The 26,815-nt window shown below is 38.2% G+C and overlaps 2 protein-coding genes across 4 annotated transcripts; one reads left to right on the top strand and one right to left on the bottom strand.

Moving 5' to 3' along the window:
• Nucleotides 1–6,637, bottom strand: LOC128857059 (regulator of nonsense transcripts 2). Its single transcript, XM_054092603.1, has 7 exons — nt 5,599–6,637; nt 4,868–5,537; nt 3,814–4,800; nt 3,605–3,758; nt 3,393–3,539; nt 534–1,130; nt 1–468 (listed from the first exon to the last, which is right to left on the bottom strand). Exons 1-7 carry the CDS (start codon nt 6,512–6,514, stop codon nt 355–357), a joined length of 3,585 nt encoding a protein of 1,194 aa, XP_053948578.1. The 5' UTR covers nt 6,515–6,637; the 3' UTR covers nt 1–354.
• A 6,424-nt stretch (nt 6,638–13,061) lies between these two features.
• LOC128856279 (tektin-3) lies at nt 13,062–19,398 on the top strand. Of its 3 annotated transcripts, none has more exons than XM_054091576.1 (7): nt 13,062–13,323; nt 13,973–14,056; nt 14,123–14,391; nt 16,259–16,634; nt 16,696–16,907; nt 16,970–17,278; nt 19,067–19,397. In XM_054091576.1, the coding sequence occupies exons 1-7, from the start codon at nt 13,216–13,218 to the stop codon at nt 19,293–19,295; spliced, it is 1,587 nt and encodes a 528-aa protein (XP_053947551.1). In that variant the 5' UTR covers nt 13,062–13,215; the 3' UTR covers nt 19,296–19,397. The 3 variants fall into 3 exon arrangements, with proteins under 3 accessions (XP_053947551.1, XP_053947550.1, XP_053947552.1); XM_054091575.1 differs by lacking the exon at nt 13,062–13,323 and adding an exon at nt 13,356–13,599 and having other exon boundaries at nt 19,067–19,398; XM_054091577.1 differs by lacking the exon at nt 13,062–13,323 and having other exon boundaries at nt 13,706–14,056; nt 19,067–19,396.
• Nucleotides 19,399–26,815: the final 7,417 nt, after the last annotated feature.

Genomic DNA, 26,815 nt, shown 5'->3' with positions numbered 1-26,815 from the left:
TTTTAGTTATTCAAAGTTCATTTTGTTTTATTCTACTTATAGTTTTCACTAGGTTTTTTTTTTTGTATTACAGTTAAATTAATCCATAAGCAATTAATTGTTTCAGCTGTTACTTTACTTAACTCCATTAAAACTCATCGCCATTGGTCATGACCCTAAGCAAACCATGCACACTATTCCCTCATTCAAATTGCACAGCTATGCCACTTTCGATCACAACTCAGTAAATTTTTGTGCGAGCCAGCTACAAAGCATTGGTTTGCGATGTCAGTGTGCGGTCGGTAAATTAACCCTGCATATATCGATACGAAAAAAATCCATTTAAGTTTGTAATACGACTCTCTGCAGCAGCGTTTAATTAAAAATCAAATCGGCATCTGGTGCGCCCTTCTGATGGCGAAACTTCGGTTTACTCGGGCGTTGATAGTGATTTTGAGACAAGTTGCGTTGCGATTGCATTAAAGATTCCTGTTTACGGGTAAGAAAAATGATTTTTTTTATTTGCTTTAAAGTCTTTATTTACACTCGCATACCTGGTAATCTTCTTCTTCTATACGTTCGGTTATGTTTAGCGTTAGGCGCTTCACCTTTTCCTTCTCCTCCCGTGTCTTCTCTTCCTGCAACTTCAGATTGATGGCCAATTGTGAGTCGGATGGCGCAACAAATTGTTTAAATTGTTGTTTGCCTCCTTTGCCGCCACGCACCATCAGCACAAATGGTACCGCACCGCCACCACCACTAGCGCTGGCAGCGCCACTTTTCCCCGCCTCTTTTTCACCGCCCGATTGATTTCCGCTTGAGTTAGTTATTTGTTCGTAGGATTTCTTACTCGATCTGGCCATCATCGGCACTGGTATGTCTTTCGTATTCGGTTTGACAGTCTCCTTGATACGCTCCTGATAACTATCTACGGCCATTTTTTCAAACATCTGCTCGAACTCGAGGTCTTCTTTGGATTTCTCAGGCGCCCGCAGTTCACAATCTTCGAGCATAAATTCATTTTCAGTCCAGTCAGTGGTGTTGGCCAACTCATTGGCGTTGTTGGCGTCCTCAGTATTTGGATCATCATCGCCACCAGCTTCGGGTGCACGCGAACGTGGCTCGCGTTCGGAAGAAGAGTCGTCGCTGAGCTGTTTGGGCATGGAAGATTATGTAATGGGTGTTTAAATATGTGGAGTTAAAAATTCCACTGTACTTGGTCCTGCCATAAATTCTGTTACAAGTTAAGTCTGTTGCAGATATGAAGTTTGAATACTTTTACATTTAATTCAGTTAGTTTTATTTAATCATGTAAATATTAAAAAAAAATTCAATTTTCATTCCAAATGATCACTATTTGCTTTTACAGAAGCCTTCAAACGATTAGGCCATTCAGCGATTGCAGCACGTGCCGTTTCCATGGGTATTGAAGTCGCTGCTTGACCCAAAAATTGTTTGAGACTTTCCAACTTTCTGTGAGGTCTTCGACAGGCCATGTTCTCCAATTCTGACCACAAACTTTAACCCAATGGATGCAGTTCTGGACTTCCAGACGGCCAACATTCTGCGGTTACGACCCCAGGAATATTATTTTTTAGCCACTGCCGGGTGTTTTTTGTCTTATGCGCTGGAGCGGAATCTTGCGGAAGATCCAACGCTCTTCATTGACGAGAGTACTGCTTAACTGCTTCACCTCTCCTTCTAAGACACGCCCTCTAAGACATCCGGGACACTTTCCTCCCGGTCTTAACTCCTTTTTCACAGAAATGAAGAGTTGTAAAGCCTTTACAAGACACTCCCCACTCCCCAAGTGACAGTTCTTGGCCGGATATAAATCCGGGTCGTTTCGGTAACGTAGAACCAACTGTCATGGGGCTGACAGAGATTTTGTCGTTTTGCTTATTAAAAACTTCTTCAGCAATGAAAATTGTCTCATCTGTGAAAATAATATTTTCATGGCCATTGGTCGCGTGCCATCGAAGAAGCTGCTTGCAGCTGTCGAGTCTAATTTTTCTTTAAGCGCGTTGTAAAAAGATGGCCAGTTGAGCGACGAAAGGCTTTCATGTGGAGATCATCTCTAATTAATCTTGACATGGAGCTGGTAACTGAGTATAATTCATGAGTAGACAATGCATACGAACAAAAACAAAAAAAAAAAATAACGGAACTTTTTCTGAGAATTTGTTCTCGCCGCAGGCATTGAAAAAATTTGTAACAGAATTTATGGCAAGACTAAGTTTAGTAGTCTCAATGAAAAATAATTCGTATAGGCCAACAAATTTTGATAACTGAAGCAAATAAATAATTCGCTTTAAATATTCGTTCGGGGAAAAAGTAATCCATTGTTTTTGAGTAACATTTTTGCGCAAATGGTTTAAAACTGCTTTTTGGTCGATCTTTAGCTCTTGAGCGATGCTATGACTACTAATTTGCCGGTCAACTTTGATTATTTCTGTGATTTTAACGACTTTTTCGACATTTTCATTAACATCAAAAACACCTGAACGGAATAGACGAAACCAAAATTGCACATAATTAGCTGTTGCAGTATCTGAACCATAAACACCATTCACTATTTCAGCGGTCAGGCCTTGCATTTTCGCCTTTATCAAAGAAAAACTGTAAAATGTGCTGAGTTTTCGCTTTGTTGACTTTCATTGTTAACACCCTGTAACTCACAACTGAATGGAACAAACCAAAAATAGCAAACGCATTTTTTTAGTGTGAAGTGTCAGCTTGACAACGAGCATTAACTTTAAATTGTTTGATCGATGCTTTATGAGATATCGCTCACTACAGCCATCTACCGAGAAAATAATGGATAACTTTTTCCCCCCCAAACTAATACGAGGGCGGTTCAATAAGTCCGTGACTTTTTGTATTTCAGACCTCTTTACTGAAAAAGAAATACTGCTCCTGTCAACAGGCATCTGTCAGTTGATTCCTGTCAAAATTTGAACGTGCTGCGTCAGTTAGTTTGTGTTTTACAGCTACCTTTATCAGACTACCAAGTAATTCACAGTCGTCCAGAAACGCAATCGTGTAACAACTTCACAGGAAGGTTTGGCGTTGTTTAATCGCAATATGGAGCAGTTTTGTAACCGTGGACGAAACAAGGATCAATCACCACACACCAGAGACCAAACAACAGTCGAAACAGTGGGTTTCTAAGGGTAAATCGGCTTAATAAGCACACGAAATTCAGTTTTTTCTATTTTCTCCTCAAATTACTGGGTAGTCTGATAAAGGTAGCTGTAAAACACAAACTAACTGACGCAGCACGTTCAAATTTTGACAGGAGTCAACTGGCAGATGCCTGTTGACAGGAGCAGTATTTCTTTTTCAGTAAAGAGGTCAGAAATACAAAAAGTCACGGACTTATTGACCCGCCCTCGTATGTCCGCTAAACTCACAGCGTCATCGAATTCGCTGTCTTCGCGTATTGGTTCGAGATTGCTGTCACTCTCAGATTGCATTTGCATGCCTTCTTTCAGCTGTGGGTATAACTCCTCTTTTAGTTTCTCAATTGCTTCTTTTGCTTGCTCGAGACTTTTGTATAGCTGCGAATTAAATCAAAGCTTAGATTTGTATTCTTATAATTGAAAATTGAAATACTTCTATTTACCTTCAATTTGGGTCGCACATTAGCCAAACAATCGCGATACATGTGATCCACTAGTATAGGAAATAAATCTGAGGTATTTTCTACTTTGCTAAATACCGGATGCGACTTTTTGTACCAGTAATAGTGTTGGAAGAACACCAGAAAGTAGTCTAATCTGTAAAATTACCATATTTTTAACAAAGCAAAAACTTTACAAATTCTCATCTTACTTCTTGCGGCTCATTGAACTGGTAAAATACTGCCCGCACGTATCGAGCAGCACACAAGCCAATTTCAAACGGAACAAACTGTCCGGCGGATCTAATTCTGAGATGACGCCTTCCTCCGTTGACACACCCAATGAGATAATCGAATAGAGTGTATTCAAGATATTCGACGACTCTACTAGTTTGTAGTTGTACAATTCACCCAGATATTTAGCCATTGCTATGCGTCGTTGTGCCAACTTGGGTGAGTGTATTTCTAGACCCGCACGTATGTCCTCGAACACATTATCGATGACCATCGTCACCGCACGCTCCTGAAACGAACTCAAACCGGATACCAGATCGGCGAGGCAGCGTATGAGCGGAAAGCGTAGCAGGTACGCCTTAGACATACATTTAATGGCATAGCTGCTCACCTCCGGATCATCCCAATTGATGCGTCTCATTATTTTTAGGCTACGATCTACATTCTGTTTGCACAACTCTTCGAATATCAGATGACGTATATACTCTTGTATTACTGGCCGCACCACAGCATCTTGCTTCACAGTGTCTGGCGGTTTGACCAAATAGTAGACACTTTCGACCTGTGCGGCATGGCGTGAGTCCAGAGCAGTAGCGGTTTTCAGACGCATCATTTGGTCGAGGAAGACATTGGTGAGCAAGCGCGAGTCGCGACAATTGTAGAGATAAACGCCTGCAACCTCGATGAAGGCGCAAGCCATTTCGATTTGATGATGCTGGAAATCGCGCAGCAGCATCTTTAGACAACTGAGCGCGTCGAATTTCTTGCATAAACCAAATTTCACCATTTCACCAATGAAGCGTACAATTTTGATTTTCGATTCGATGTTAAGTTGATTCTTTTTGCGAATGTGCCATTTGAATTCTTTGCGCAACATTTCCGACAAATCGGTAGCCACGTCTGTATTGCACAGATTAACAATAGCAACAAAACGTGAGAGGAATGGCAGCAAATCCAAACGCGTTCTGCAATGAGAAAACATATGCAATGAGCGGCTGAATTTTGAAGAATTTGAATTTGTAATTGTTGTACCTTTGTACCGTAAAAATTGACTTTGTCAACTTTTTGCGATTATTTTTTGTATTGAAATTTAGCAAGAATTCAATTGCCGCCGAATCTATGAGCTCCTTGTTGACACAATTATTTAAATTATTCAAAAACTGGTCGAAATGCTGCTTGCTATGCAAAATTTGGCCCGCACTCATACGCCCCACTTCCATTAGTGCGTTTGCAATTTTATCCGGTAAGGGTGCTGGCGTCGCGGCTTCGTCGTTAGCTGGTTCAGCAGCCGCCTCGGCATCCTTATCATTCGGCGGATCCGATGCTGTTGAAGGTGGATCATCTATATCCATCTCTACATCAATGTCAGCATCAAGCGCCTCTTCAGTCATCTCTGCAGGCTCTTCATTCTGCTCTAAATCGACTTTTGGCGCTGAAAAATTGGGCAGATATTGCCGTAAATCCGGCAGATCGGTGTAGAAACTTTTCGTTTCATCGTCTCCCCAAGGATCGAGTTCGCCCATTGTCGCTACTTCGAGCATACTTTCGATGACTGTACCCGGATTGCAGTTCTCCGATTCATTTGTAAGTTCCGGCAATGGCTCGTCAAGTAAATCGGAGAGCGTTTGTGCAGATGAGAGCAGCTTATCAAAATTTGCTTGCATCAGTTCGCATTTCTCCTTTTTGTCATTCGAGATTTCACCTAAATTGCAGCAATTTTGAATTGAAAAATATTAGCACAACTCGCAAAGTGCATGTCTTACCTTTTGATTCCATTGTGCGGCGTATACTCTTCGTCATATTGAGCAATTCCTGTTGCTCAGACAGCAAGTGCTTGCATAAGTTTTTGAAGTAATCCTTCAGTAAGCCGCGCAGATTTTGTTGCCTGTCGGGCGCTAGAAAATCAGACTTTGGAATCGCCACTCCCCCATATTTTTCTGCCAAATTCTGCATTTTGCGCGGCACGAGTCCGGCATACTCCTCGCCACAGTGTCGACAAAAAGACAAAATAATGGAGAAATTACTATGATCTTCCTTGTCCTGCGAGATCACATTAATTAGCACTGATCCAAGCAATTGCAAACCCTGCTTGCCACTTATCACACCTGAGCTCACCAGTTCGGCAAACAAACGCAAGTCTACACGCAACTTACTTGGATTCGAGATCTTTTCACCGGTTTTCAAAGAAAGCGTCTTTTGCCACGCTTCAAGAAATTGTGCATCAAAGTCGGCGTAAGTCTGGTGTAAACGCGAACAGAGTGTTACCACCGCCGGCACGTCGGTCATTTTGAGTTTTGCCTCAGAAAGTGCTGAACAAATCTCTGAAATGTATTTACTCAAGTTAAGGCCACTCATGTCTTTAAGCAACGCCTCCAGTTGAGCAGCCGTAAACTGTTTTAACTTTTTTACAAATGCCGTATTTCGCTTCAAACTGGAATCCAGCTTGGCAAAGAAACCATCGCCAGGATGCTCACAATTAAGATTTTCTGCACGAAGCTGCGCTTTAGCTTTGATTTTAGCTTGTAACTCCATTACAAAGTTGTTGAGCTCCTCACGTTCTTGGCGCTCCATTTCAATCGCAGACGCATCGACAGTAGCCTCTGGGTCTGCTTGCACGGTTGCCTCCGAATCTTCGGCTGCCTTACTGTCGCTGGCGTTAGTTGAACTTTCAACCACCATTTTTTTCGCTTTTGTACGCCGATTAATTTATTTTAAATTATTTTTCAGGAAATTGTTGGAAATTCGTCAATCGTTCAACTATGAAGCTTTTACTGTTTTTTTAGTTTGGCAAATGGATTTGACGTTTGAAACATAAACAGCTGTGTGCACAGACGTAGTATTAATCTTGCGAAGAAGGGATTGATTTCTAAGAAAATGTGTTTTAATTAAAAAATTTGAAATTTATACAAATAAAGGGTGATTTTTTAGCTATAATCTTTTAAAACAGTTGGTTTAAACAGCTGACGCACGTTTCGTGTTTTGTTTCACTGTCAATCATTTTCAGTTTGGTCTATAATTTAACCATGAATCGTCTTACAAACGAACAACGATTGCAAATCATTGAATTTTATTATAAAAATGCGTGTTCTGTTAAGAAAGTTTAAGATCCACTTTTTTATCGAAAAATTGTGTTCAGCGACGAAGCTCATTTTTGGATCAATGGGTACGTAAATAAGCAGAATTGTCGATTTTGGAGTGAAGATCAGCCAGAAGAATTGCAAGAGTACCAATGTATCCAGAAAAGGTCACAGTTTGGTGCGGTGTATGGGCTGGAGGTATCATTGGACCGTACTTCTTCAAAAATACTGCGAATCGTAACGTAACTGTGAATGGTGAGCGCTACCGTGAAATGATATCCAACTTTTTTTTGCTCAAAATGCAAGAGCTTGAGTGGTTTCAGCAAGACGGTGCCACATGCCACACAGCACGCGCAACAATGGACTTGTTGAGAGGCGAGTTTGGTGAACATTTTGTTTCACCTTCGGGACCTGTCAATTGGCAACCCAGATCGTGCGATATAACGCCTTTAGATTATTTTTTGTGAGGCTATGTTAAACTCATGTCTATTCAGACAAGCCTGCCTCAATTAACGCATTGGAAGACAACATTAAAGCATTTAAATGTGAGATACCGGCCGAAACATTGGAAAGAGTATGCCAAAATTCGTCTAGGCAGAAAATCATTTGAAGAGCAGTCGCGGTCAACATTTGCATGAAATAATCTTCAAACATAAATTCTATGGACTGTATCGATTTAAATAAAAATTTCGTGCATTTTTCTGAATTTTGCGTGTTTTTTGAAAAGCTTTTCTATAGCTCTTAAAAAATCACCCTATAGTTTACACTGCATGCTATTATTATATGTATGTATAGAACAGATGATAGGTAATTAAATATACTTTTGAATGAGATTAGTTTTAAGGGATTATATACAGTTAGAAGTACGAAAACAAGCGAATTTTTCAGAATTTTTTCTGAGAAAAGTTTTAAGTTTATTGATCTAAAAATGTATACACATATTATGTTATCTTTTGACTGTATTTAAAGTACAGGGTGGCTGATGAAAGCCGCTACCAAAAAAAAATTGAATAACTTTTTTTCTTTTTAAGTTATCTGTTCCATTTTTGTTTTAATTTGCAGATTGATCTTTAAAATTTATTAAAATGGATAACTGGGACACGCAAACAAGAATTTGGCCGCTATCACGCACTGGAGTCCGTAGTTTTGGTACAGAGAGAGTATAGGCGGATGTTTGGCGGCGATCTCCCGAGCAGATGGACCATAATGAGACTGGTGAATAATTTTGCTGAGCAAGGAACAGTCGCAAGAAGGCCTTATCATCGAAACCCACCAGTTCGGACGGAGGAAACGATCGCTGCTGTAGCTGCGGCTATACAAAGCAATCCAAGGGTTTCAACAAGAAGCTTATCTGCTCAACTTGGTGGCAGCCGACAGTCTTTGCAAACAATAATGCACAAAGATTTAGACTTATTTCCCTACAAAATTCAAATGGTTAACAAACTGAATGCAGCAGACTTGCCGATTCGCTTGGAATTTTGCCAGAAGATCCTGCAAATGGTGGAAGAAGACCAAAACATGTTAAACTGCCTTTTCATGTCTGATGAGGCCCATTTCGATTTAAACGGCAATGTGAACAAACAAAATTGTCGAATATGGAGTACTTCTAACCCACAGATACTCCACGAGACGGAATTGCATCCTCTTCGCGTGACAGTGTGGTGTGCGGTTTCTTCACGCTGTATTGTCGGGCCTTATTTTTTTGAAGAAAATGGTCACACCGGTACGGTTACTGGAGACCGTTATTTGAAAATGCTGAAAGAATTTTTCTATCCAGAACTACGCCGAAAGAGAATTCCTTTCATCTCTGTGTGGTTTCAACAAGATGGGGCAATGTCTCACATAGCCCAGACTGTTATGACAGAGTTGCGACGAAAATTTCCCAATAAACTGATTTCAAGAAACTCCGAATTTCGTTGGCCCCCCAGGTCGCCTGACCTTACTGCACCTGACTTTTTCTTGTGGGGTTTATGTAAACAAGAAGCTTATAAAACAAAGCCAACAAATTTGGATGAACTAAAACAATCCATTCGGGCAACAATTGCGGCTATTCCTGTCGCAACTCTCAAAGCAGCAATGAACAACTTTTTACTAAGATGCCGCACTTGTGTCAACGAGCATGGGGGGTATTTAAATTCAATTATTTTTAAAACTAGTTAAGCTACATTTAATAAAATTTAATGACCTTCAACTTGAAAAAAAAGTAAATGAATTCCATACACTAAAAAAAAAGTTATTTGAGTTTCTTAATGTAGCAAAATTCATCAGCCACCCTGTATTAGTAAAAATATTTATTTCTAAAGGAGCTACAGCCGATCTCCGAGAGCTCCTCTCAAAAACGACGTTTTCCGGTGACAACTATATCTCTGAACTGGATGCTCTGAAATTAAAAAAAACCAAACAGATTTCGTTAAAGTAATGTTAAATCAAGTAATTATTCGAAGGAATAAGCAAAATATTTTTTTTTCTCTAAATGGCGTTTTCTCAACAAAAAAATCGTATTTTGACCAAAACTTTGGCCTTAGATTGTCTATAAAACAAAAAAATATATTCATCGGTGAGAAAAAATCGTCGATTAATAATAAAAAAAGCTCGTGTTAAAATTTGAAACTAGGCGGCCGCCGTAACCGAATGGATAGATGCGTGACTACCATTCGGAAGCAAGAGAAAACATATGTGCGAGTCTCGGTGAAAGACCAAAATGAAGAAAAAGATATTTCTAATAGCGGTCGCCCCTCGGCAGGCAATGGCAAACCTCCGAGTGTATTTCTGCCATGAAAAAGCTCCTCGTAAAAAATATTTGCCGTTCGGAGTCGGCTTGAAACTGTAGGTCCCTCCATTTGTGGAACAACATCAACACGCACAACACAAATAGGAGGAGGAGCTCGGCCAAACCCCCAAAAAAGGGTGTAAGAGCTAATTATATATATATATATATAATGTTAAATCTAGTAATTAATCGAAGGATTAAGCAAAATAAATTTTTTTGGCAAAATGGCGGTTTCTCAAAAAAAAAAAATCGATTTTTGACCAAAATTTGGCCTTAAATTGTTTATAAAAAAAAATATTTATCGTTGAGCAAAAATCTTTGATTAATTACTAAAAATATATTGAAGAAACTCATGTTAAAATTTGAGACTAATCACTTTAGCCGTTTTTGAGTAATGTTGGCCACCGGATTTGAAAGCAACATTTTGTGAAAAACATGTTTAAAGTTTAAAAAAGCACTCTGAAACGCCTTTTTAAATTTGCGTGTAACTTCGAAAATATTCACCGAGTGGTTTTTGATTTAAAATGCGTTCTTAAAATATGCATGTACAATAAAATTCACCTTTGACTGTTGATATTCCTCCATTTTTATTTCTAACCATTTTTTTAACGGACTTTTTAATTATACCCAAATCGTTAATTCACTTCCCGAAAGATTTTCAATGAAATGTTTAGCCAATTGTGTGGAAATCTACTCGGAAGTGAATTACAGGACCTGCTTGATTATTAAAATAAACCTCCTATTCATGGCATGACTGCGCAAAAATTGATAAAAGCTTTGTTCGTTAACATACATTTTTTTCATTGTTATTACAAATAAACACAAAACGGTGCATGTTAATACCGAAAAATTTGGCAGTACCAAAAATTTAAAGAACAAAGTGAAAATTATGTGTTTAATGTTGGAAAAATTTTGGTTCTTCTTAAAATTTGTGTGATTTTCGCCAATTATGGGACTTATAAAAAAGTGTTAAAAAGTATTATAAAGTAGAATTTCTACTATGCGAAATGTTCCTGATTGACAGTTTGAATGGGAAGCTGTTTCAATGCAAATAAGAAGCTGAAGTGAGAAGCTGTTTTGACGCAATTCGCTTATTTACATTAGTTGTGTTCGTGAAGGCAATAATTTTTGACAATCATTTAAAACTATCAACTAAATATAAAGAATGGAGAATATGGAAGAGTTTAGTAAGTACACTTTGGACTTTACAGAATGCTCCAGATGATGAATTTGTTTTAGCTGTCTCAGTTGGATACAACTGCACTCTCAGGTTCCCAACATCAGGGATAAATGTGAGGAGGAAGAATTTTCATAGGCAAATCACATCATCACCGCAAAATTTAGTTATTGTTATTTTCGATGCTTATACTTCAATATTAGCTGCTAATATTCTGCCACGACTAATCAACATAAACTTCGAAGTTGATGACTAGATTTTGCCCACTTCATTTTTGAGGTGGTATTAAAAACAGTAGCCCTTTTAGGGAATGGGCTAACCCCCGGGTGCATTTTTGCCTCGTAAAAGTCTCTCATAAAATTCAAATTCGGATTGTGGAACGACCAAGGATCCCGGTTCAAAAGTCATAAAGTTCTGTCTTAAGTACAATATCCCAATTTTCCGTGGTGAGAAATGAGACAGTCTGTGGCAATAGGTTTTTTTATGAGAAATACTTTAAGGTACCATAATGTGGCTTTACTAGATGTATTAATAATAAAAGTTTTTGTCAAAGAAGCCAAATGCGTTTTTTTAAATTATTTACTCTAAATGTTTACTGTTACGTCGGATATCCTCGTGGAATCTGGCCTTTGTACTCCGTGCTACTCGCTGGAGAAGTGATTTATTTCATAGACCTTGAAATTGAAATTTGATTAGGTCAAGCCAAGGAGCACCAAGAGATTTGGTGGCTCCTAAAACATTCAGGCTAAAAAGCCCATTGTATTTAGAGCTCTGGAAAGAGGGTAGATAGTCAAGGAGGAAAGGAGAAAAGTATCACAGAAAGAGATAGGAAAAAATAGAAGCAGAGACAAAGGTTTGTTCGTCCTTTGAGAGTTTTCCAGGTTCTTTGGAAAATCTGTAAATATCCTCCAGTTTTAGAGAACGAATATTACTCATTCTCCCGACATCGGAATCCAAAACTCGTAGCATTGCTCTAGCAAAGGCAAGACACTCATAGACCTTACTTTCGAGGTATCCCCACAGAAAAAAGTTCACAGTTCGAGCAATCCGGGTGTCCAGGATATGTCACCGAGGCGACATATCAGAATTGCAAAGTGGCTGCCCTATGTCCTCGATAGCCTCACGAATTACATCTTTGAGGTCTTGAATCGAACCTGGGCTGTTGGCGTAGACCTTCTCTTCCACGTGTCCCCAAAGAATAAAGTCACTATGTGTGAAATCACAAGATCTCGGTGGCCAATTGTGATCACCTCTTCGAGAGATAACACGGTCCGGAAACTTTTCCCGTAAAAGATCAATGGTTCCGTTGCTTGTGTGGCACGTAGCGCCGTCTTGTTGAAAATAAACGTTGTCCAGATCAATACCATCCAATTCCGGCCATAAAAAATCTTTAATCATCTCTCGATAGCGATAGATAGCACCTGTTATTGGAAAACTCTTTATATACAAAGTGAAGTCCAAAATAAACAAGACTGAGCTAAAATAGAAACGACAGGAACTTTGTTCTGATAGCTTCGAGTTTATCTATTCAAAATAGTTTCCTCTGATCTAAAAACGTTTCGACAGAGTGCTTTATGCCATTGACCGGAATGTTCTTCAGGATGTCGGTAGAAGCCTTTTGGATGACCTCTACGGACGCAAAACGTTTTCCTTTCATGGGCAAATGCAATTTTCCGAATAGCTAGAAGCCACAGGGAGCAATATCAGGCGAATACGGTGAGTGATTGAAGTGTACACGTCAATTATTTATTTACTATTATTTCATTTCTTATTTATTTCAAAGAATGTGAAATGAACGGGCAGAATTCTACTGACGAGACGCGGGTGACGTGGCAGCCGAAGTTACTCTCACAATTTTGCTTCGTATGGCCAAGCCTGGTAATCTATTATCCTAGGTTCCAGTAAGGTAGAACCGATATCTTCTAAACTACGAATTTCTTGAACTTACTTTTGATGACAGTACCACGGCACCTGATAGACAAAGAGACCTGGGCATGGTATGATAGGCTGCAACAACAAAATTAAGTTGTTAACCTACTTTAATATTCGTTTTAATAGAATTCATCAAATTGCGTTTTGTTTATATTCACATTAGGAAAATATATATGTAAGTGTGTATAACCTGCAGTGTTCGGCTTTGTAGGTAGATTCGTTTGTATATTTTCTCTCTAACTTCACAACAAATATACTTAAAAAACAAATTGGTTTCCATGTAATGGTTTTGTCAATAAGAATTTCGCATTCCCTCCGCACTGCATAAATGCCAAAAATTCCGTTGTATCAAAGAGGTCTTTAGTCTCAAAGTGCAGTTCGCTTCATTAGCACATCCTTAAGCTTTACTACTTTTCGCATTGAAATGCTTTGCTGGGCTGTTGAGGATAAAAATTTGCTATCGCGCTATCCAAGTATATATCCAAAAACGGAAACGGTTAAAGATTTAATGTTGAAATCGAGTATACCCATAGTGAGTGTAGTTAGTGTGCAATAGAAGCCACAAACAATAAAAAAAAAATTAATAAAAATTAAAAAAAATTAAAAAAAAAGATATACAACTAATCATTAAATTCATCACCACAAACGAACACTGACCATGAAGTACCATGCCACATCATATCTCGAGAATCGCATCTTCGATCACCGTTTGGTCAAAGACAACCTGCTTGATAAGTGGCCCACGGAGAACAGCACCGTCCATGAGTTCATTGAGCGCAAAGACCACAGGAATTTGGCCGAGTCATATGTAGCGCCTTCACATTATTACTTTCACATTTTTTACATAAAACGTACACTCCATCGCCACATTGTCACACACACACACACACACACACACAATAAATCGCATTGGCCACACCCATTTAAAAAATACAATAGAAATTTTACATTTTTCACCTCATCTACTGTATGTAGTTGTTTTTTGTTTGAAAAAGAAAAACAATTTTTTGTTCTTAATTTATGTCGATTTTTGTAGCCTAATTCTGTAGTTTAAAAATTGTCAGTCTTTATTGCTTGTACAAATTAGTTTGTATTTTTGTTAGTATAAAAAATTAAAAAAAGTCAGTTAATTCAAAATGTCTACAAAATTTGAACAAACTGTGATGTATTCACAATTACAGCCATGGAGTACGGCTGGTGCACCGCCATGTATGGAGCCCGTGTCTGGTCCATCCGTACCACCGCGCGTTGGCATATCTTATCAGGTTAAACTTTTTGTTGTATGCAGGTATGCAGTAGCATAAAATTTGTTTATATAATTTTTTCTATAGACAAATCGTCCGCATCCATGGCGACCGACATTAGCTTACGAAATGATTGAGGTCAAGAACTTAGCTGAGCAACCAGTAACCAATCAGCTGATGAAGCCTTGCTTCTCACCCTCTGGCATGACAACGGAACCTATGAACTTTCCCAACTTAGTAACGGGCTTCGAACGCAATCCACAACACGCTGCCCGTGCGGCACTCTTCACGCGCTACACGAACAACGAATGGGTCAATAGCAATCTTACCAAATATGCAGAATCGAATATTAATAGGTAAGCTTTGTCAAGCATAAAACTAGGGGTAGGTTAGAATTTTGTGGCACTCCGCTTAGAGTAGCTAACTCAAGTAGACCATGTAGGCCCGTTGTGGTACCACTGTGTAACATGGGAACCTTGCTGTTCACTTTTTTATGGAACCAGTTAGACCTTCTTAAGAAGTGTAGGATAAGGACCAAGGGCTGCCGCCCCTAGTTTACTGGGTGTACCGACTTAGTGTACCGTTCCCCGTCTCCAATCTATCGTCGCAGGAGCAATCCTACGCAGCATGTTTGCTCCAAATACTTCTCTTCAGGGCTGGTATCGAAACCTAGCTTGGACCAGAAGTATTCTATTGCTGCATATACCACAAACGGCTCCATCCGAACTAGACCTCGGTTAGGTGCAATAAGTGGAACTGGTGGTACCATCTTAAGACCTGCTCAGACCTTAAAACACACAGGGAGTGGTCCGCACGGTATGTGGCCACGTGTTGCTCCCGCCACTAGGCGGCCCTTGCTTCAATGGCTTCATCGTCAAATGTGCCAGCACTTCAAACTGCCGCCACTAATCTAACCTCAACGGTTAGGAGCTCACAGGTGCAACACAGCTCCCTCTCTGATCCACAACCCTACTGCTCCAATAACCTTGGCTACCTATCCAGAGTCGACCTCGACATACCAAACACATGTTCGCCATGTGAAGGCACCCCACACGACACTAACCACCTTTTCACATGCCCCAGCAAACCCACTCATCGAACACCCCTCTCCCTCTGGACCCAACCTGTCGAAACAGCAAGTTTCCTGGGCCTACCGTTAGATGAGCTAGACGAAGACGATCGGTGATTACACTACACTGACAGGGCAAAGGTTCTGCTACATAACAAAAGTTTTTTCCTAACAACCTTGCTCTACTCCTAGCTAAGGCTGGACAATTACAGAGGAAGTTTTCTATTGTTTCTTGCTCTTCCTCGTCTCTACAACTTCTGCAGTATTCATGCGAAAATACTCCTAGCTTAGAAGAGTGAATACTTAACAACCAATGTCTTGTGACACAAGTCACCACCTTCGAGATGTTCTCTTTTGAGAGGTTGAGCAATTCTCCTGATCGTTTCTTGTCTATTTGCGGCCAAATTAGCCTGGTTGTAAAACAAATACTTTCTTTTCTCCATGACCTCCTGTGGAATATTATTTTTTATCCTTAATTTGCAAGTATTGCCTCTGTTTTCGTGCAGTGCAAGATTAGTTCCCTTTCTGGCTAGCTCGTCGGCCTTGCAATTTCCTCCAATATCTCTATGTCTCGGAACCCATATAAGGCTGACCTTTAAGTCGGTGCTAATGTCATTTAAATCTGCCAGCAGGCATTCCTTAGCAAACTTTAATCTTAGTATGACTGCCTCTATTGATTTGATGTCCGCCTGGTTGTCTAAGAAGATATTTATCGTAGTTTTGGTTGCGGCGTGTGTGTTAAGGTACATACTTACGTCCTTTATGGCTAAGACTCCTAGTAGACGATATAGTAGCCCGGAAGTCGGACTGATAACTCCAATCCTAATGCTTTTGGAAAAACTCCATAGCCTACTTTATTTTCTAACTTGGATCCATCGGTGTAAAAATTTATTTCTCTCCTCTTCTCCATGGTCTTTGCGTTTGCCATTCTCTTCTTGACTGGATGCTAGTCTTGAAGAGTCTGTCGAAAGTGGGCTTAGGGAAAGAGTACTCAATTTTTTGAATATAACTACGCAAAGTATTTAGTATAGAAGCGTAGCCAAACTGCCGGGTCTTCCATAGCGACATACTATTAAGTCTAAGCGCTGAACATAAAACTAAGCCAAACAACATTCCATTACTCAACCACAAGTAAATGTTATATTTTCCCACAGAAATCAGGCGGAGCGTTTGCGCAACGATGCCGTGCGTCTAATGCGCGAAACCGATGAGAAGACTTCGCAGGGCCAACGTGATGCCGGCCGACGTTTGGGTGAACGTATAACGGATGTAACATTCTGGCGCAACGAACTGAGCGCTGAATTGGATAAATTGATTTCTGAGTCGTCGGCGATTTCCGAATTGAAGCGTCGTTGTGGTAAAGCCATGCTCGACTTGGAAGCGCCTCTACATATCGCACAAGAGTGCTTGTACCACCGTGAGGCGCGTGCGGGTGTGGAAAAGGTGCACGATACAGCTGAAAAGGCGCTGCTATTAGAAATAGATAATGTACGGAATTCGCGCGATAAGCTTAAGGATCTCCATGAAAAGGTAAAAACATTGTAGACTGTGCACTTCTTTAGGCATTCATTTATTTCTTAATCCATTGCAGATCACAAGGCAAGCCAATGACTGCCGCGCCGCTCAACACTTACTGGAAGATGATGTTGCGCATAAAGAGTCAACTTTGGGTATTGATTCGGTTTGTCATCAGTTGAATAACTACAGTCGTGGCATAACTTATTATGGCGGCATTGAAAAATACGATCCGAGCATTAGTACGCAGGACTCATGGGCCGAGTCGAGCAGTCAACGTGTTAGCAGGTTAATTATTATTTGGTTGCATAATTAACATTTTTTTACCAGCATTTGTTCGCTATACGCAGATCGCAGGCCGAGCGCGCAAAGCTGTCACAACTACGCAGTGATGCCGAAACGATTGTGAATGCCATCGCTCAATCTGTATGGGATCATTGGAGTAATACGAATAATGCTTTGGATAGACGCGCACAAGAGATGAACGAATCAAAGAATAAGATACAGTTACATTTACACAAAGTGCAACAGGAGCTATTCGATCTGGAGAAACACATTTTCCTTATACAAAAAGCCATACAGGATAAATCGAGTCCATTGAAAGTGGCACAAACGCGCTTGGAAGCACGTACGCATCGTGAGGGCATAGAATTGTGCAAGTGAGTATTTTTAACCGGTTGAGATCATTAAAGAGGCAGGTATTTCGTATCCTGCTATAAGGCAGGATCATCTAAAGCTTAAGGTTCTAGTGAATAATAAGGAGAGAGGCCAATAGGTAATAGAGAGAAGAAAATACTTGTGTTACAACCAGGCTCATTTGACCGCAAAGAGTTAAGAAAAGATCAGAAGAATTGCTCAACCTTCCAAAAGAGAACATTTCGAAGGTCGTGGCTTGTGTCACCGAACATCGGCTATTAGGTAGGCACTCTTCTAGGCTAGGAGTATTTTCTCATGAACACTGCAGAAATTGTAGAGACAAGGAAGAATCAATAGATTATCTGTTATTGTCCAGCCTTAGCTAGGGGTAGAGCAAGGTTGTTAGAAAAATAACATTTTGACCCTCTTACCGAACTATCCGGTGTTGGGATAAAACTTATCTTACTCTTCATAAGAGCGTCTAAATGGTTCCATAATGAATGAATACTGATGCTCCCGTACCACTGAGTGGTACCACAACGGACCTACATGGTCTAACTGAATTGACTATTCCAAGCCGACTGCCACAAAAACCTAACCTATCACATAACCTCTCCATCTATCAATTTGTAACGGTATTTATACTGTAAAATTATGACAAAATATTGAACGTTGACGGTATGACATTAGGATGTCATAATTACGCCTCGAATGGCAATAAAATTAAAAAAATTCGATAAAGCGAACGATGCACCCAAAAGGAGGGATCTGAATAAAGTCATCTCAGTTGTGAAAAATTTTGGCAAGCAGCAGTTACCAATAAATATTTCTTGTGGGCTTGTAAAATTTGTTGAACAGAGACGGAAATTATTTGATTCGAGGTGTGTTTTTGTACATAATAATTTGTAACAATTTCGTAGATCTGTTCGATAAGGTTTGTCTTGAGGAGAGGTCTACCAAATTTACTCTTTCTTTTTATATGAGCCTGTTTTCCGATGTAATTTTGTGCGCTGAATACAACTCTGGTGAAAGTGTTCACCACGTCATAGTTTTGAGAAAAATATGGCCTTTTTTGGTGTTTTTATCCTCATTTTTTTCAAAAACCTGATGTGCTAGTGACCTAATTTTAGACTACAATGCCCATGTATGTATATAAGTTAAAAAAAAAAAACCTAAGCACTTTTGAATAAAATATGGCTAACCTTAGCTTTCAGTCTTTAGTGTGTCAGCTTTTCAAAATACTTTTCTTGGGTGCTTTTTTTAAGGAGGTTGAAATCAAAATGTCAGAAACATCATCAAAGATGCCGTCGCGCCAGTGGTATCCCACTAACATTATAAAAATCTTCCTTCCTCCTCTGCTGAAATCCACCTTGGGACCGTGATAACATTTCATCCAGATGGAGCCGCGTTTATTCCTCTCACACTATCGATAGTATCCATTGCTTCCACTGTGTTCATAAATGGCTCTGCAACAAATGGAACTTCGGAAAAAATTTCGTAGGTGATACCGTCGTAAGCATTTCTTGGGTGTTAACCGACACTTTTCGGAACCATCACCATAAAGACTTTCGGTTCAAGTACTCTAAGGCGCGAATATTCCTTAAAAATTCTGGGAAGTATTTTATGTTATTACAACAACATCGCTACTAGTAGTAAAGAGTACATGCCATCGACCGTTATCCCGGTGCGAAATACATAACTAAACGAAGTAAAATCCATCACATTATTGCTTTCTGGTTTATCGGAGATCTAAATATGACATCACACTAAATCTGATTATAAAATGATAATTTTTTGTTCATATTTTCCAGGGACTGGGCACAGTTACGTCTGGTGCAAGAAGTTCAAGATATACAAGACACCGTTAAACAGCTGCATCATAAGTTGCAGGAATCCGAGGCTCAACATCAGAATTTGTTAAAAACCCGTTCAACACTCGAGGCTGATTTGCGTCGCAAAGTGAATGCATTGTTCATTGATCGGGAAAAGTGTATGGGGTTGAGACGCTCTTTCCCCGTAAATAATTTAATTAAATACTAAATTATTGAAGTTTAAAAATTGTTTTCGTGTCTAAATCAAAGTGGATAATTGATTACCACACGTGCATATATGTATATGTCGTATATGTATATGTATATGTCAATAAACAATAAAATATTGAAATTTAAATTTTTAATTTCAAGAAATTACACTGTGGAACAAATTCAGGTTAGCAAAAATTAGGTCCATTCTGAGAGTGGCGGGTGAAAATAGAGGCGAAATTAGAAGACCCGTATCGCGCCGTTTTTTTATGTTAGTTCGAATTTTTTTTTAATCGGCCTTCGAAGTTTGCAGTCAAATGCCGATTTTCAGTGTATTGTCTCATAAGTACCACAAAAATTTTCGAAATCAATTTTTTCAAAAATTGTAATTGTTGCACAGGTCTCTAGCAATAATTTGGCTTTTACAGATTGAAAAAATATCAATTAGTCGACGAGTTATAGCCAAAAAACCATATAAACAATTTTGCTCCGATTTCGAACTTCGAAGGCCGATTAAAAAAAATTCGAACTAACATAAAAAAACGGCGCGGTACGGGTCTTCTAATTTCGCCTCTATTTTCACCCGCCACTCTCAGAATGGACCTAATTTTTGCTAACCTGAATTTGTTCCACAGTGTTATTCGACCATCTTATAAATAATGGATTTCGTTGCGTCATAATTTTTCGAAGTTATTAAAAAACAAAAATAAATGGCGATTGCATTAGAATAATTATATCTTACACCGTAATTACACCGTCGAACACATTGTGCGGGGATGTTAATTCCGCTTTATTTTAACTATAGCTCAATCCCATTAAAAAAATATATTCATTACATTTTTTCTTGATTCATAACCTAATCGAACTCGAATAGTTATTTTATTCAATTAAACAAATTAAAAAAAAAAAAACAGTCGTATAGCTCGAAGATTCGACGTGATTTCCCCACGATCGGTTTACTAAGGAATATAAACATTCATTCAAAGACATTTCCATTTCTTTGTTTTAAGAATGTAGTATGCTTTATGTCACAAAAATAAAAAAAATAAAAAATTCACCGAAAATGTATGTATTTAACAAAGTGAATTTGACAGTGATCTCATACGAATTATTCTACAATAACAAGTTGAAAAAAAAGAATTTAACCATTTTAATTCGTTTTTTTTTAATTTTGGTATTATCGTCCCTTATAAGGGAGCCACACTGAGTGATTAATCACATCTTATTTAATACACCTTGACTTGACCCCAAATTCACACTTATTCCTGCTTAAATTTTTGACATAACAAACACGTTCTTGCATAATTCATTAAATTCTTCCCTGATATTTTGTGTTAAGAAACGGTTTGACAGCAGCCACTTGGTTAGTTATTTATATTTGTGTGTAAGCGAACACACCTTGATTTGTATTTGACCTGTTTCACCAAGGCGAATTTATTACAGGTGATGTCAACCACATATAAGCAAGGTGGATTTAATAAGGTGACAGCATTCACCCAGCTGAATTTTTCGCCGTAGGTATGGCTTACGTCAAAATGATATGCTTTGTTTGTATGTATTGGTATGTTTACATTCGTATGTTTACATTTGCTTGCTGATTTTGACATGATGCTTGCACCAAACGCAACAACAAATGCATGTAGGGTTTTACTTATATGTGTTTGCTGTCACCTGTAATAAATTCGCCTTGCATATAAGTAAAACGTACATGTATTTGTTGTTGCCTTTGGTCCAGGTAAGGCGGATTTATTACCACCTTGTGCTTCACATTGGATATCCAAGTAAGGCGAATTGAATACTGAAGGTGGTGTCGTTCCAAAACAGTTACTTTATTTTTCGCGATTTTGACAAGTCTGACGTCAGGCTGTTTTACAATACAAAATAAACGAACAAAACAAACAAAAGGAGAAAAAATTCCAAGTTTGTGAAAATTCAGTGAATAACTTGGTAATATTGTGATCTGTGACATTTAAACTAGTGTGCCTTAAACGAAGTGCCGGGAGTTTAATTGTGAAAGCGCAAATTAGCCCCTTTACCTACAATGGCGGGCATAACCTACAAGTGAATATTACGTGTGTCACGGTGTGGGCTAAAACTAGATGATTTAAAAAACTGGGCGGGCCTTCCAACGATTTCGGTCCAATATCTTCGAATTTAAATCGTAGCTTAAGGGGTTAATATGATGCCTCCAAATGCAGTTAGTTTGCATTTTTATGCGGAAGACGCCGTGACAAGAAAGTGAGTGTGTGTGCGAATAATTTTTTGTGTTTGGTTATTTCCATTGCTCTCGCCTACTCTTCCTCTTCACAAACAAGTTATTACCTTCCTCTTGTTTGCTTAGTTTGACGACAAAGCGAGTTCGAAAGGCGCAACGTTTAATTCCATCCAAGGCGAATTTATTACAGGTGACAGCAAACACATATAAGTAAAACCCTACATGTATTTGTTGTTGCGTTTGATGCAAGCATCATGTCAAAATCAGCAAGCAAATGTAAACATACGAATGTAAACCTACCAATACATACAAACAAAGCATATCATTTTGACGTAAGCCATACCTACGGCGAAAAATTCAGCGGGGTGAATGCTGTCACCTTATTAAATCCACCTTGATTCCATCATACTTGATTTTCAAGGCTATGTTCAAGGCGAATCCATTCAAGGTAATAGCGGTAATACAAAAAAGAAATTTACATGGCTATTGACATATTACTAAAACGGATGGTCCAACACACACTTGGCCGTGTCTAAGCGATATATTTTTTCAAACAAAATGTGAATAAACATCTCATTTTGACGATAATACAACAAAACCAAAAAAAGTAAAATCAGCAAGTTCGTTTCTATTGAGGGCTTGCAGCAAGGTGGATTTATTAACCACCTGTAATAAATTCGCCTTGGCTTGCAGGAATGATACTCAATTCGCCTTTGAGAGCTTGTAGGCAGCTATCAAGGTGGATTTATTATAAGTTCTGCTGAAAACAGTGAAGCCCGTAAACGCAATTCCGACCCAGCTGTTTCAATCAAACTAATGAGAACCCCATGTAAACGAAAAGTTCCTTCCTTCCGTATCGTAGTACCGTAGATTTTATTTCACGATTATTAAAAAAATTCCGTCATTTCGACCCAGCTGATTGCTCTCTCACCACGCAGTGTTGCCAAGCAGTACATTTCGAAATCATTTACAAAATAAACTTAGAAAAATGATAATTTTTGTTAAAATAGGCTAAAAATACTGTTGAATAATGTTAATTATAGATAAATGAACTATTTGCATTTGTTGGTTTTTGGCTTTGGTTTATTAAACAATGAAAAATTGTAACTGATAACGCGGATATGTGAAAAAGTGTGTAAGCAAAAATATCAATGGCAACATTGTGTAGATACAACCAAACACATACACACACAAACCGACGTATTGTGTAAATATGTAATTAAAAGAACGCAGTTGTTCTCGGGGGTGAGTTTTTGTGCACGGTAAGGACATGCGGTAAAGGATTCCGTGCGGTCTTCACTGTTTTCAGCATTCGCCTTGGTTTTACTTATATGTGGTTCAAATGGTTGTATGCCCGCGGTCCCGCTGCGTGCAAGCATATGGCGCTTGATATGTCTTCCCATGACCACTTCACCTTTCGATCTATAATAAATATACAGTGGCTCACAGAAGTATTTTGCATAATAGCGCGTATGTACAAATTTAAGATTTTGTATGTACTAAGTATCCCAAAATAAAAATGTTAATACTTACACGCATTATTGAGCACTGTCTTAGCAATTGGGCTACACATCATGCACAAAAATTGTACCGTTAGGTGCATATAACAAAAAACATGCGTAGCAATGAAAATGTGTGCTCACAAAAGTATTTTGCTTATTGTTTATAGATACCGTTACTGGACGCAGTTCAGTTACTTTTTCTGTTTTCGCTGAAGTTGTGGCTACAAGTGCGTATTATAATCAATTTTATTTGTAATTGAGTTCATTTCGTTTGTAATTGTGGTACTGTGCATATCGGAAATGCCAAAGGGTAAAGAACTAACTACAGCTGAAAAAAAAAATTATTTTACATCTCCATAATGAAGGAAAATCTACGAAATATATTTGCAATATGTTTAGTCGATGCCGCCAAACGATAGAAAATGTAATAAAACGGTGTAAAGAACGCGGTAATTTAGAAAATTTAACCCGTTTTGGTCGACCAAAGTTGCTAACTGAGAGAGAAGAACGCCAAATATTGAAAGAAAATCGCAAAAACCCACATTTATCAGCCCCAAAAATCAATGACAAAATAAAAGCAACCTTTCAGATTGAAGTATCCGATGAGACAGTGCGCAGAGCCCTCAGAAGCAACAATATTCATGGTCGTGCAGCAAGGAAAAACCCACTGATTTCACAAGTCAATAAAGCAAAGCGGCTTTTATTCGCCAACACCTATAAAACCAAAAGTTTTGAGTTTTGGAAAACCGTCATATTTAGTGATGAAAGCAAATACAACATTTTTGGTCCGGACGGACGTCGTATGGTATGGCGGAAGCCAAATGAAGAGCTGCGATTAAAAAATGTTAAATCCACTGTTAAGTACGGTGGAGGTTCCGTCATGGTGTGGGGTTGTATGTCGGCCCAAGGAGTCGGAAAGCTGGTGTTTATAGATGGAACGATGGATAAACATCTTTATTTGTCTATTCTCAAAGACAACTTACATTCCAGTGCAGAAAAAATGGGAATGTCGTCTAACCACTTTTTGTTTCAACACGACAACGACCCCAAGCATACAGCTCATGATGTCAAAATGTGGATACTTTTTAATACAAAACCTTTGCCAACACCTCCCCAAAGTCCCGATATCAACCCCATAGACAATCTGTGGGCCTACCTCGAAGAAAGAGTGCGAGAACACAAAATTTCGTCAAAAAGTGACCTTAAAGATGTTTTACTCCAAGAATGGGGAAAAATACCTCTTGACTTTTGTCGCAAGTTAATAGAATCTATGCCAAGGCGCTTGGAAGCAGTTTCCAAAAATAATGGTTATCATACGAAATATTGAATTAATAGAAATTAGTATATTTGTACACCACCTAGTCAAAAGCAAAATACTTTTGTGAGCAATGAATTCTATTTTATTTTACTTTTTGTACGTTTACATTGGAACATATTTTTCTTTTAAAGTTTTAATACATTGTTTATGTAGATATAAGGTTTATGTTTAAGAATTTATGAAATAATTAACAAATGAATTTAAAAAATATACAGGAATTGAAGCGTGAACTTATTTGTCTTCTCATGCAAAATACTTTTGTGAGTCACTGTATTAGTATAAAATGTTTTTTTGAAAATTAAAAATGATACTTACAGGGGAAAACTATTTTCCGAATTTGGCCTGCGGTAAAAATTCTTTTAAAATTATTGACTTCTGCATTCGCTTCCTCCAATTGGATTCTTAAGTCCTTCGTCTCTGCTTTCAATCGCCGCATTTCCTTTTTGAACTCGGAAATTTCTTACCTCATTGAGGAACCCACTGCAAAACTAGAAGCACATTTGAAAATTGTTATGTTTTAAATTGTCAACGAATAAATATTGCTTTTGTTCACTTACTCCGTTTGAGTTTCACTATCCTTAACCGACACTTTACTTACGGGTAAAGAAATAGGCAACCTAATAATACTAATTAATATATAATATTATGTTATAAAATTAATTAAATCATAATTTTATACATACTTATATGGCGTCTCAAAATTTTGTTCAACGTTAGGTATTTTTTCTACCATCGCGAAATCGGACCTGCATTTCAATCATTTATTTATAATTTTTTCTTTTTTTTAACATCTACACTTACTGTGTTTTCATCAAAATACCAGAATCAGGTATTTGCCACTTCAAACTAGTCCTATACAAATCATTAAAATTTACACTTCTTATAAACTAAAAGATCACCACTTACCCTAATTGGTCAAAATCTTCCACTGGAATCGGTAGCATGTCATTTGACGTACTTACGCGAAGGGGTGCAGGTTTGGGAATGGCTTTTGGCAACAATCGTACGGTTTGTCCCGTGTGGGCAATATCCGCCTGAGAAAAATGGTCTACACATATAACGTCCTTCCATCGTAGATCCATTCGACACGAATTAATCCATTGTTGCCGTTTTCCTTCCTCAGCGGGAACTGAAAAAAAGGTCCTTTGCCCTTTTCAACCACTTTTTCACATATTTTACACTTTCTCATTTTGGTACAATAGGTATATATAATATTATTTTAATATTGAAATCAATTTAAATTTAAAAATTGCAACGTACAATCGCAAATGTAAACATACGTATGTAAACATATCAATAGATATAAACAAAGCATATCATTTTGACGTAAGCCCTACCTACTTTGTTGCCAACCAAAATAACTAAAAATTGTTATCGATTTAAATAACTTTGCAAATCATAGTTTGTACAAACCAATTCTATTATTTTTTGTTTTGAAGATTATTGTTTTTAGATATATATTGTCAAAAAATAACTTTCGTCTATAATGCACATAAATGTTTTATTATATATATGAAACATTATTTGGCTTTAAAGCATTTAGATTAATTTACAAAATTCAAATGTTGATTTTACCAACATAAAAAACTAATAATTTTCGCTTCCGATTCAGCACTTTCTTGCTCGCCAGAGGATTCTGCTACTCATCAAGCGAAGAAAGTTTAAGTGAAAGCGACACCAATTTAGCTATCATCAAGTGACTTCCCACTCAGCTCACAGCTCCGCCTAGTGCTTCCGCGTATCGATGCAATGCTTTGAAAACGATAGAATTACTTAAGAGGTTTAGCAAAAATTATTGGGGCGTAGGATGTTTCTCTTTTGACCCTCCTACGACGGAATCAAACCGTTTGGCATACTTTCAGGTGGGACGCTTTGAAAAACAATGTTTTCATATAGCAGTTTGTCAAAACGAAAATAGTTCAGTGCTGCCAAATCAAGCCAATATTTCATTTCGGATTCATGAGAAATTTGTTGCTTGATTCACTACTTGGTAGGCGCTCGTGAATCGAAAGAAGCTAATGTTTAAACAGGTGTAGTGCCAGATATTATAAACTCAAAGCTAAAAAATGCGATGTAGTAAAGGACTAGTGCGATATCCTAATTTTATATAAAGGGATTCAACATTCTAATTAAATAGTTTGTGGATGGCACGACTAAAGTGGTATTTGATGCTAGGTTTATTTTATTTGAACTATGGTAGAAAGTGCCCTACTTAGGAAGGAATTTTATTAAAAAAAGACGTGGATGCCTTAGTCGTAGCTATATTTTAAAACTATTAACAAATTACTTACACCGTAACTAATTTTAACTTCTTTAAAATCTAATAACGTCGCCCTTTTGGAAAACAAAATGAAATGAATTATGGAATTTAGCACTAACAATCTCTTAAAAATTCTTTGTATTTTGGGCAAAATCCATTTTTATCCCTCCTCAAAAACTATCCATTAGCACAAACACCTGATGTGCGCAAACTCTGGTTTGTGCCGCCTATTGTGACGTTTGCC

Source organism: Anastrepha ludens, chromosome 3 (assembly GCF_028408465.1).
Source record: "Anastrepha ludens isolate Willacy chromosome 3, idAnaLude1.1, whole genome shotgun sequence".
Classification (NCBI taxonomy): domain Eukaryota; kingdom Metazoa; phylum Arthropoda; class Insecta; order Diptera; family Tephritidae; genus Anastrepha; species Anastrepha ludens.
The sequence above is the reverse complement of the archived record's forward strand: the minus strand, read 5'-3'. Positions and strand labels throughout refer to the sequence as shown.

Bases quoted from the DNA above. Each gene is read 5' to 3' on its own strand.
- LOC128857059 (XM_054092603.1), bottom strand. From the start codon at position 6,514: ATGGTGGTTGAAAGTTCAACTAACGCCAGCGACAGTAAGGCAGCCGAA. The intron at 4,801-4,867 runs GTACAACAATTA...TTCTCATTGCAG, and splicing joins TCAATTTTTACGGTACAAAG to AACGCGTTTGGATTTGCTGC. The intron at 1,131-3,392 runs GTGAGTTTAGCG...ATGCCCAAACAG, and splicing joins ACAGCGAATTCGATGACGCT to CTCAGCGACGACTCTTCTTC.
- LOC128856279 (XM_054091575.1), top strand. From the start codon at position 13,450: ATGAAGTACCATGCCACATCATATCTCGAGAATCGCATCTTCGATCAC. The intron at 16,635-16,695 runs GTAAAAACATTG...AATCCATTGCAG, and splicing joins TTAAGGATCTCCATGAAAAG to ATCACAAGGCAAGCCAATGA. The intron at 16,908-16,969 runs GTTAATTATTAT...CGCTATACGCAG, and splicing joins AGCAGTCAACGTGTTAGCAG to ATCGCAGGCCGAGCGCGCAA.